The sequence below is a fragment of the Arachis ipaensis genome, chromosome B07, assembly GCF_000816755.2.
Source record: "Arachis ipaensis cultivar K30076 chromosome B07, Araip1.1, whole genome shotgun sequence".
Taxonomy (NCBI): Eukaryota; Viridiplantae; Streptophyta; class Magnoliopsida; order Fabales; family Fabaceae; genus Arachis; species Arachis ipaensis.
The window spans coordinates 22213767-22226239 of NC_029791.2; the positions used below are offsets into that span (position 1 = coordinate 22213767).

At 35.4% G+C, this 12473-nt stretch overlaps 2 protein-coding genes across 2 annotated transcripts; one reads left to right on the forward strand and one right to left on the reverse strand.

The window, feature by feature from the left end:
* LOC107608249 (GDSL esterase/lipase At2g30310-like) lies at positions 5337-7410 on the reverse strand. The gene is made up of 3 exons (XM_016310095.2): positions 6739-7410; positions 5812-6073; positions 5337-5694 (listed from the first exon to the last, which is right to left on the reverse strand). The coding sequence occupies exons 1-3, from the start codon at positions 7357-7359 to the stop codon at positions 5474-5476; spliced, it is 1104 nt and encodes a 367-aa protein (XP_016165581.1). The 5' UTR covers positions 7360-7410; the 3' UTR covers positions 5337-5473.
* LOC107606907 (protein FAR-RED IMPAIRED RESPONSE 1-like) lies at positions 8804-12058 on the forward strand. Its single transcript, XM_016308910.1, has 6 exons — positions 8804-8821; positions 9198-9257; positions 9922-10688; positions 10752-11152; positions 11430-11559; positions 11707-12058. The coding sequence occupies exons 1-6, from the start codon at positions 8804-8806 to the stop codon at positions 12056-12058; spliced, it is 1728 nt and encodes a 575-aa protein (XP_016164396.1).

Here is a 12473-nt window from a genome sequence, read left to right on the forward strand (position 1 = left end):
TGTTCCTACTAGGTGGAATTCACTTTATGCAATGCTTGCAAGTGCTATTCCATATAAGAAAGCTTTTGAAATGTATAAAGTAAAAGAAGCTGGATTTATGGAGTATTGTCCTTCATCAGATGAGTAGAGAAAAACTGAAAAGATATGTGATTTCTTGTTACCATTTTACGAAACTACCAAGTTGATGTCTGGAACTTCTTACCCAACATCCAACTTGTATTTTTTACAAGTTTGGCAAATCTAGCTTATTTTAATGAATAGTTTGAAGAATGATGAGGTGCTTATAAGGAACATGGGAGAAAAAATGATGATTAAGTTCAAGAAATATTGGGAGGAATACAGTGTTGTTCTTGCATTTGGGGCAGTTCTTGATCCTAGATTTAAACTCAACACTTTGGTTCATTGCTATAATGAGATTGATCCTATTAGTTCTAAAGACAAAGTGGAGCATGTGAAGAGTAAGTTATACAAGCTCTTTGAGGTTTATGACCACAATTCCTCTACAACTGTAGAGAGTTCTTCCCAACTTTCAAGTAATTTTTCTCAAGCAACATCTTTTGCAATTGGAACTCAGCTTATTAAAATTGTTGGTGTAAGTATTTTTATCTACTTGGTTATATGTATTTTTTATTTTTCATACTTTTTGATTCATATATTGTTTGCAATGCAAAGGATTTGATGTCCCGTAATCAAGAAGCTGAAGTGAAAAGTGGAAAGAACCAACTTGATATTTATTTGAGTGAGGCAACATTATTTTGCAATGATGCAATCATTGATATTTTGCAATGGTGGAAAGACAACCATCATCGTTTTCCAACACTATCACTAATGGCACGAGATTTGTTGAGCATTCCTATTACTATCGTGGCTTCAGAATCTGCATTTAGCATGGGTTCTCATGTTTTGAATAAGTATAAAAGTCGTTTGTTGCCAGATAATGTTGAAGCGGTGATTTGCACCAGAAATTGGATACGTGGATATGATGATTTTGGTATAATTATATTTATGACATACAACATACTTGAGTGAATTTTGAACATTATTATATACTATTTTTCTAATATATTTATTTACTTTTTTCTAGAGGAAGATAAAGATGAGGAAGATATTGTAAAAGGAGAAGGCTATTCTTCAGGAGTTGGTTCCAATGATGTTATTGACTTACATGAAGATGAAGATGAAAATTAAGTGTTTCGAATTATGTTTAATTTGCTTTGAAGACTATTTATAATTATGTTTTTGGATTTTTGCTTATATTTATTTTGTCTATGGGACTATTTATAACTATCTTTTGTATTTTGGATTATGTTTATTATTTTGGAGACTATTTATATTTAATATTTGCATTTATATTGATTTAAATAGAAGATATGTCCTTATAAATATTAAAAGAAAAAAAGAAATTTAGGCGGGCTAACCTGCCATTAGGCGGGGCGGGCTTCCCCGCCTGCCACCCCTAGTTTGAGATCATACCCACACCGTTTTTTCTAACAACATGCCTTCGTAGATTCCTGAGAAAGAAGTGTCACGCATCAGCTGTCTCCCCCTCCACCAGGGCAAAGGCGATAGCCACAATGTTCTGGTTCCCATCTTGTGCAACAGCAACCAGAAGTGTACCTTTGTATTTTCCGTATAGGTGTGTGCCGTCAACCTGAACTAGAGGCTTGCAATGCTTGAACGCCCTAATGCATGGATTGAAACACCAAAATACGCGGTGAAGTATTATAACACCGTCCGCCTCCTCACTCCCGTTGTACAGGGGTCGTATTTCTATTTGGACAATTGAGCCTAGCATCTTCTGAACCATGACTAAGAGCCACCGTGGCAAAGTATGGTAAGAATCCTCCCAACCACCGAAAACTTTGGCTATAAACTTCTGCTTTGCCAGCCAAGCCTTTCGGTAACTGATGGTGTAGTTGAACCTTGACTGCACTTCCGCAATTATAGATTTGACCTTGATGAACGGGTCAGTCTCAACCAATCGCCTTATAGCCTCAGCAACTGTGTCCGAGTCTGACTTAGAATGGTCCTATGAGATCGTTCCCATGGTGCACGTGTGCCTACCATTGTATCTCCGTATCTCCCAATAACCTTTTTTTCATATCAAGCTAGCTCGGATGAGCCAGTCGCACCCATGCCCATACGTCTTGCATTTTGCATAGAACGTCTGTGGTTCGGACTCATAAACATTTAGTCGACTCCTCTAGAGATAGTGTAACTTTTGATTGCTGCAATGACAGACTTTCTAGAACTATACTCCATTCCGATCCTGAACTCTCCGTCCTCAGGGTCAGCAACACCTACAGAAAGCAGAAATCATCATTCATTGATCCATCCAAAATATAAAAACCCAAAAACGTATTATTCACTCATCACGTACCTATGTTTGCATATTCCGGGAATTCCGGTGCATTCATGGCATCAAGATCCAAGTTACGCATAAAAGGTGGGACGTTCATCGGTTGACTAACTGCGAAATGAACCACTATATTCTCCGCTGCTGGCTCGACTCCCACATCACGATCCTCGTCTTCGTCGCCGGCTTCATAAGTGGCTTCGAAGTCCTCTTCACTGTTACTGTTCATTCCTTTGTACATTGCAACTCTATCATCCTCTATATCTAAATCATTTTGAATCTCATCTGCCTCTACATTTTCAAACTCAACATACAGCTCAATCTGTGGCTGTCGCATTTGAGTCTGCCGGTGAATTTGGAATATATTCTACATACTCGCTTCGTCAATGATCGGCATAATATCAAACTGTATTAGAACACCAAAAACTATAACCGGATTCCGATACAAAATACTGCTGACTCTCATCAACATTCCGTTCTCCATGCTTTGACAGAGACCGTTCTGAAGATCCATCGACGTCATGGTGCATGGAATCACAAACGAAAATGGATTCTGACACACAAACCTCACTTCTTCATGAGTATTCCGTATAATCTCACCGTTGCGATACACTACCAAGTTTGTGGTACCCTTCATTATACTAGCAACACAATCAAAGAACACTCTTCCTTGTAATGAAAATGATACCGAATTTTGCCTTATATATAGCGGAGCACTCAACATGCCCCCCACGTGCTGACTCAGCATGCTCCCACTTTTTGATTCATCAGCCAATGACAGTTTGCCACGTATAACACGCCTCTCCCCCCTCCCCTTCCCCGGTGTTGATTCAACACGTCTCCCATGTACTGTAACTCCATGTAACCAGACTTCACCACATGGCTATTACTCCCCTCCACGGGTTGCATTCAACACCCTTCCGTGTTGAATTTTTATCTGACAGCTCCCAATTTGTAAATACATGTACTGCATCTATTTTTAAATAAAACATCAATATTAAATTTCAGAATCATATTTACATTTAAAAAGAAAAAGAAAAAGCCAAAAAATAAAACTTCTAAGAAAACTAAACACACTCCTAGTCTTTGGCATCCCTTCCATCTCGGATCGCTGTTTCATGAGCACACTGCAATGCTGCATGACCTATTGATTCCATCCTTCGAGAATCGTCATGACCGAAGCAATTCCCGTGACACATAAAGAAGGAATGGGAATCAGGGATCACTAGTTTCAGGTTTGAAGGATTTGATCCACCGGGATTCATCAAATTAATATAAAAGTAATGGATCGCCTCCACCTTGAGCCAATCCTCCAAGACCTGTAACACTTCTGCCTTGGGCCTCGTTTTCTTACTAGTTGATGTTAACTACATGATACAAAAGGCTCATCATGAGGTTCTATTGGATAATCATTTTCCGGGATAATTGGTTGCAGCCAAAAAATCAGTCACAACATAACACTATCTAATCTCATTGGAATTAGGAATACATTGGGATGGGTTTTCGAACCTGCGTCTCTTCAACTATCACTTTTTTGTATTGTAACAAAAAAAAATAACTAAAAATAGTTAAAATATATTTTATTTAATATTTATTAATTATTAAAATATTTGTTTTTTCTTTCTAGTGACACTATTTTTGTATAGGAAAAATATATGGTGTCAATGCCATCCGCACAATTGGTTTATTGAAATAATGAAATAAGGAAATAATTAAATAAATAATAGAACCGGTGCGTAAGATCTTAGTCCCGGCTAGGGCTGGCAATTTATATCCTACTCGCGAGTATTCAATCCGATCCAACCCGTTTGAGTAGGGTAGGCTATCCGATCCGCTGCGAGTAGGGTAGGGTAGGGTCTGGGTATGCCTGCGGGTAGGGTAGGGTACGGATTTATGGTGTACCCTATCCTACCATACCCTACCCGCACCTCATATATAACACATATATTTTATAAAAATTAAGTATATAATGAAAGAAGTGAGAGTTGAACCCACAACTTTCTTTATGTAATGATTTACAATAAGTGAAGAACCACTAAAACTAGTTAGTTAATTTAATAATTTAGAGTATTAGCTTTTTATTTTTTATGTTATTAATATATATAAAATTTAAAATGATTGAATTTTATATTTACTTTGAAAAAATTTGATATTTCTGCGGGTAGAGTAGGGTAAGATAGGGTTTAGAAATTTAGGGTGTGGGTAGGATTAGGGTTGAGAGATTCTCAACCCGCGAGTTGGACCCTACCCTACCCTACCCATTACCAGCCTTAGTCCCCACTTGCATCGTGAGATTTTCCATATTATTCTATATAGAGTTAGGATTTAAAAAATTTAAAGGTTCGATTAAAATTTAAATAGAATTGAATCGAATATAGTAAAATAATATATTTATGTATAATATTTCGTTAAATAAAAGAGACTCTTCTTGTCAATTTAAATTTATAGAATACGTGGTTTTGTGATAATTTCTAATAAGCTCACGAGTATATCAAGCACCAAACATTGGAATTGATCGTCAATTTAAGGACTTGTTAGATGAAATATATAGACAATTTAAATTTCACCTCAGCTCAATATCTTCTAAATTGAAAGCCGCCCATCTTGTGGAACTCTCTGGATGGGTAAAAAGGAGTAAAATTTAAGATAGTTGTGGATACTACAATGAAGATGATAAAAATATCTTTTCATGAAGAAGCTTTGGTTAAAAGTGTGGTTTATTTATTTAGCCACACTTTAAAAAAAATAACACTTTTATAAATATCAAAATCTAATCATACAATTCATCATCCAAGAGTCAAAAAGAAATATATTCACATGAAGACAATTATAAAATCTTCATTGTAGTATCTACCTTTTTGTATTAGTATATCTGTAGGTAAAAGTCTTCCAAAGAAATTTATTTATTTTTTCGGTACAGGACTTTCACATCAATTCAATACTTCAATTATTCAGAATGATTGAACTTCATCTGTTTTTGCTTTCTTTTTTGTTATTTATTTTTCTCACCAAGGTCTTCAGACCAATTGCTTATTTCAACAATTCGTCGGATTCATGAATCAAACGATGCTGTTACGCCCTATCAATCATCCACCTATATGTTTATAGTGAGATCATTTACACTTTTTCAAAAGTATAATCCATATGAAATTGGAACTTGGGCAGAACTTCCATTTCTAAGTACTTAGCAATATACTGGTAGGTTGCTTCTGTTGGATGTACACTGTCCCAAAATACGTACTTTGAAGCATCATCACATACCGGTGTGATTTCGTTACACAATGGAGTCACTTCAAATAAACCAGTCCCACAACATCCTCTCTTGGTTTCCTTGAAACCTGTTTGATCAAAGATACCAAAAGAAAATATAATAATTGAAATCACAAAAGTTCATTCAATTTTTAAAGCTAAGACCTTTGTGAAATGAATATTGTAATGCATAAATTATAGCTCACCGTATTTTTCAGGTTGACTAATGAGGTTGATCAATGGGTCATATATGTTTGTATAAACAACTCTGCTTCCTGGAAGCATTTCTTGCAGTACAAGTAATCGCTTCGCCAATTTTTTGTTGTAGATCTCAGCATCTGAATTCTCATCCTCTACACATTTCTTTTCCTTTAAACTCACACACTTGACTGTAATTTGAATGGGAATGCAACCAATGCATGAAAGCCCAGTCACAGAAAATTTTCTGCATCCAACTTCGTATAGTTCCTACAATTGTGCACAAATATCATGCTAACAAGTATTGCACCTATTGTCGTTATTTATAAGTTTTTTTTTTTTTTATTACTTTCTTGAGACCAAACTAATGTTAAAATTGGACTAAATTAATAGCAACGTAAATCTTTAGAAATAAAACTAATTAATGTCATGAAAATTTTAGGGGATAGTTTGCTATTATTATACATATTTCTAAAGGAATAAATAATTGGTTTAGGACTTGTTTGCGCGCCATTCTCGAAGAAGATATTTTTATAATTAATATTTTTTTAAAGATCTTTTTACAAAAGTAAAAGTGGTTTTATATTTGGATATCTCATGTAAAAATATCTTTTTATTTATCAATTGTTTGGGTAAAATAAGATAAAAGTACTTTTTTGTTTATTTATTATGTGAAAAATATCTTTTTTTTAAAGAAAAAAAATATCTTTTAAAAAAAATGAAAATTGTACCTTTTTAAAAAAAGATGTTTTTTTTATTTTTCTAGTACTTTTATTTTTACTATTAGAAATTTTCTAAATACACTAAAAAATAAAAAAAAATCTTTTTTCATTGAAAAAAATCTTTTTTTTTATCGATTTAATGACACTCAAACAAGTACTTAGTCTTGACATTAGCATAGTAATGTGATTAAGAGATGAAACTTGCTTTTTTACCTTGATGAAGATTTGAAGCTTGTTTTGTATAAAATCTTGGTATCCATCAATGTTGAACTCAGATCTTCTAGTGGGAATGTCATAAAAGTTGAAAAGGAAATCATTAGTTCCTGCACTAATAATGACCAAAGCATCTCCGATTATTCTTTTAGCTTCTTTTTCCCCAACAATGCACTTGATTTTTTCTACATAAGCTTTGAAGAGCTCAATCTGCTTAGACATTGGTATGGCACCGGTCAAAACCGCGGTGAACTCATCGAAACCCGAGCCGCCGGAGGCAAAGCTAACACCAGTTAGGAGCTCTTCGTTGGAGAGGTTTGGGTCCAAGAAAGGAGGGACAGTGTCTTTGATGTTCAAAATGGAAGCAATAAAGTCAGGAACCAATTTTCCATTGGAGAATCTTCCAGTGGGAACATGGCCAGGGAAATCTCTTCCATATGGATAATGATTTGCTTTTCCTAATGTTTTGATGTAGTTGTTGTTTCCTGTGTCCACTGTTGAATCACCAAAGATTAGAATTGATGAGAATTTTGGTCTATTCAATGTATTGTTGCTTGTAGCAATAACAATGGTGCAAAGATTAATCAAAATGATGATGAAGTGGGCTTTCGTATATGCCATTTTTGGCTCTATGCATTTTTCATATGATATGGCTTAGATCATTATATATAAGCAATTCATGTGATATGAAAAGAGAAGGGTTAATTTCTTTTGGGGTTTAAATTTGTGAATTACAAGAGAACTTTGCTTAAGAAATCAAAACTTGAGATAGATGTTAAGACAGGTAGTTTAGGTGGGGGAAAATAACATGAAATGAAAGGAATCCTGGTGAATTTGATTGAGCCAAGTGTTAGCAATCTTGAACATTCTTATTTTGTGACAGAGGATTGAAGCAATTGGATTGTGTTCGAAAATTCGAAAGGGAAAAAATGGGAACATTTTAATAAATTATAGAATAATGCAAAGTTTGACTAACTATTTGTTCTTACATACTTTAATTAAGCTCTAGTAAGTAGTATATATGTGCATGATACATCAGAGTCTCTAAGGTAATTATAATCTTTTCATATAATTGCTTACAGATATAAAAAAGAGTAACTAGAAATATTCTCTACGCATCATTGCAGTAATGATAAATTGACTAATTGTAAGATATGGTCCATTCTTGATTTATTGACTATTTATTGAATCTATAAGAAAAAGAAACTGAATTTTTTTTTTTTTTGGGTGAATAAATTGAAAATTCTACTAAAAAATGATTAATAGATAAAAAATGCTATAATCCTCGCCTAGTCGTCTTTGAGTACACTCCACAGAAAAAAACTAGTTTCTACGGCAGTGTATTTATTTGTACGAAAATAATTTCGCAAGGCTCACAAAAACCGAAGAATCATTGATGTTTTTGGTTTGCACCTAAAGAAACTGCAGATAGCATTCGCGGATTTGCAAACAGACACTTAGCTTGGAACAAAATTAGAGTAAAAATACAATTTTGTTTTTATTTATTCACACAAAAGACAATGCAACTTTTAATAAAAATAAAAAATTTAACTTTTATCTTCGTTCATGATCTCTTACATTATAACTCAATTCGGTTTTATTTGTCTTAATTCCAACTTTAATGACCTTCATTACTCTTTTAACAATCAAATGGTCATATTATCAATACTATTCATTAAAGAAAAGTATATGGAACCGAAGTGACCAGTCAAGAAGTAAACAAAATCACATTAATCTATAATTATCTTAATTAATTTAATTTTTTTAATTTACAATATTTGTTATTAATTGCTGTTTCATTGACGGCACCGACCTTCTCCATCGGACCATCCAAGCGCTGCTCCATTCTCAAGTGAAGTCTACGCTCCCGATTATTCATCCTATCTTCCTCTCGGCAGATACGGTGCATGGTTCGCTCTTGGTTACATCAGCGGCGCCAACCTCCTCCAATCACCCATCCAAGAGAAGGGTGCGGTGCAACACGTCCGGAAGAGAGCATCTTCCATGGCGTTTTCAATCCTGGAAGGCGGATCGATTAGTACATTGATCAATCCAACACAAGGCGATGAACAATTCAGTGTGGGTGAAATAGTTATTCAAGAGCAAGAGGGGTCGAAGATATGTTGCATAAGCTGCTCCTGCGTTGTAAGAAATTTTATAACAATGTGTTATTTGAATGTTTATTATTCATACTAATTAGATATTTTTTCAGTTCAAAAAGTATATTCATTTGAAAAATTATGGCACAGTGATATATTTAGTTGAGCAAAGTATGCTTAAAATTGCTACTAAATACTTACCCAGCATGTTCAAATCATAAAAATTGCCCTCATTAAAGTATGCTTAACTCCCAGATTTGTTTTGCAATATTTTTTGAAGGTTTTTATTGGACTCATTCATTATATAGTAAGGAAGGATCTTAATTTGATAATGATTTTTTCCGGTGTCTTTAATTGAAGGTCGACAAAATTACCGACGTCGTTTTAACTATAAAGGATGAGTTGGACTCGGGACACGAGGTTTGAATGTGCTATGTGAATGTTTCTAATTCATGCTAATTAGATGTTTTTTAAGTCACATTAGATTTTTCACTGTGTTAATTTTGTATTATTGACTAAGAAACAATATGTGCTCTTTTTGGTAGTATTTATGCCTTGGCAAGGTTTTGATGAGAATATGCTTTGATTTTACTTTTCATCTACTTTCTTAGGTTAGGTTACATCAATTCGGTATATGCTTTCAATATAGTATAACTATATTAGTGAGTGCTATATGAATCCTGATTGTACACTTCACTAAAGTTCAAATATCATTTTTATATTTATAATCATAGGCTTTTACTGAAATTCTTCGCAAGTTACTATATAAAGGTGTTTTGTGATTTGTGAACCTATCAAATGTATTGGTTCCTTATGTGATCAACTCATTAACCATATAAATTCAAACCAATCCAACATTTAATATATTGGGTTGGGATAAAGTTTTGGTTAGTATTTATAGTGAAACAAATCTGTATGATTATAGATGTTTTTTAAGTTCAAAAAGCTCAATTATTTGAAAAATTCGGGTACACTTAAATATTTATTTGAGATATTATTAAAGTATGCTAGGAATTGGTATTAAATATTTACTGTGTTAGAGCTAGTTTTAATTCGTATCTAATTTTGTGTATTGACGTTACAGTTGCCAAATCATAGTGGCGTCGGTGAAGAGGAAATTCCAGTCATAGGAATGAGTTTTGGTTCGTTGCCTCTTGCACATAAATTTTATGCAAACTATGCAAAGAAAGTTGGGTTCGTTACTAAAATTAGGAACACAAATTTCGACAAGGCGCAGAAGGAATCAAAGATACCGGTTAATCAATCTATTTACTGCACGCGAGAAGCTTATCAAGAGTCTAGGGTGAACGCAGCAACTCGAGCAAACAGAATTACAGCCACGAGATGTAGAGCAAGGATGTATGTCATACTGGACAAGGAGAAGGGAAGTTGGGTTGTGTCTAGATTAGAATTGAGGCATTCTCACCCCTGTTCGGCTAAGAAAGCTGTCCACTATCATGAGTACCGGAAGCTGACCATGCATGCTAAGTGCGTCATTACAGATAACGACGAGGCTCAAATAAGACCCAACAAGACATATCTAGCACTGGCAAACGAGGTTGGTGGGTCCTCAAACCTGGGTTTTTCAGAAAAGGATGTCAGAAATTACATCACACGCAATCTCCGATACTCCGATGACAATGAGGACTTCCAGGGAATGATGAATTATTTCGTTCGAATGAAGGAGATCAATCCCAACTTTTTTTATGCCATAGATGTTGACGATGCTAATAAATTTAGGAGCGCACTATGGGTAGATGCAAGGTGTAGGGTTTCGTATGAATATTACGAAGATGTGGTGTCGATTGACACCACTTACAGAAAACAGATCTGTATACTTATTGGTGAATTGTAAGAGCAGTTATTTGTTAAATTTGTCTTGTTGCCTCACAGTTATTTTTGCTCTTTTCACAGGCTTGGTCTGCCGTTTGCATCCTTTGTCGGTGTAAACTACCATGGGAAGTCTACTCTTCTTGGCTGTGCTTTACTTGGGAGCGAGGAGATCCCTAGTTTTGAGTGGGTGTTCACACAGTGGGTGAAATGCGTCGGGACTATGCCAAGGGAGATTATCACTGACCAGTGCAAGGCGATGGCTGGTGCTATTAGGAAGGTCCTACCTGATACTGTCCACCGATGGTGCATCTGGCACATAATGAAGAAATCACAATTCAAGCTCAGTGGATACGCTAGGTACGAAGAATTGAATGCAATGATGAATCACATTGTGTGGAATTCTCCTTCAACTGAATCGTTCGAGGTTGATTGGGCTGGTTTTGTCAAACAATTTAACTTAGGCCAGAACAGATGGTTAACATGTATGTTATTGTTAAATTAAATCCCGTCTATTGGTTTTTAGTTGCCTATTTATTCACTTCATGTTATCTTTGTCGGCTTGATTCCGCTCTTATGTTTTTGCTAAGAAATGTAGCTGAGGTTTCCACCCCTATAGTCAGTGGATGTTCTTTTCAATACATAAACAGATGTTTTTTCTCGTAGTGTGTCTGGATTTTTTTTAATTTATTTTATCATTGCGTTGGAATCTGTCATCATGTTGTTTATAAGCGGCACTCTTATGCATTTTTTTTTGGGCAGACCTTTATGCGAATCGACGGAAGTGGGTTCTAATATTCTTCAAGAGTGAATTTTGGGCAGGCATGAGGAGTACACAGCGTAGTGAAAGTATGCACGCATTTTATGGTGGATACCTGCATTGCAAGAGTGGGTTGGTGGTTCGATTAATTGAACAAAAGGGAGATACAATTTCTATTAAAGTGGACGAGTAGAAGGTATTCTGGGGGAAGCCTGTCTACCATACTTTCATGGTCGAGTTTGACCCTTAACACACCCTTGCGGTGTGGTCATACTATAGAGTTCACACAGTACCGAGCTGCTATGTTCTTCCTCGATGGAGTAAGAATGTTATCCGCAAGCACACTTACATCAAGAGTAGCCATGACGTGGCTCGGAGTGATGAAAGCAACAACTTGTTCAGGCATCTGTGTTCAGAGTTCTATAATGTTGCTCAGGAGTTTATTGCTTGTGATGAGGAAGCAGCCATCTTGCAAGCTGCCCTTTGGGAAGCAAAGTCCAAGCTGACTGATTACCGTGCCAGCATGCGTTCCACTACTGTTGCTGCGACTCAGAATACCATGCCCACACAGAGCACAGGCGGTGCTATTGTACATGACATACCGGGACCATCAAGACCAAAGGACGACTGAAGAGTAAGAGACTTGGAGCAAAGTTGGACAAGTCAATTAAGAAGTCAATGCAAAAAAGGAGGAGGAAGTCACATCTGGTATGTGTTAGAAGCGACATATATTTTAAATTTTCCTTACGAAATGGTGTTCTTGATTAATGTATATTGTTCTGTTTGTGTTGTGCATCTTGTAGGATGAGGTTGACCTTCAGTCAGATAATGATCATCATGGTTCTGTAAATAAAAGATTTGAGGATTCTACTATATGGAATTCATTGGATGGTGGCAGATTCATACACCTGTTGAATTCTTTTAGGCATATATAGTTAGGTTTCTTGGCGTGAGTTTAGTGACATTCTTTAGATACAACTTAATAAACTATTCTCTTTTCTGTTTTGTCACTTGCATTTATCCTGTTTTGAGGTATTCATTCAAAG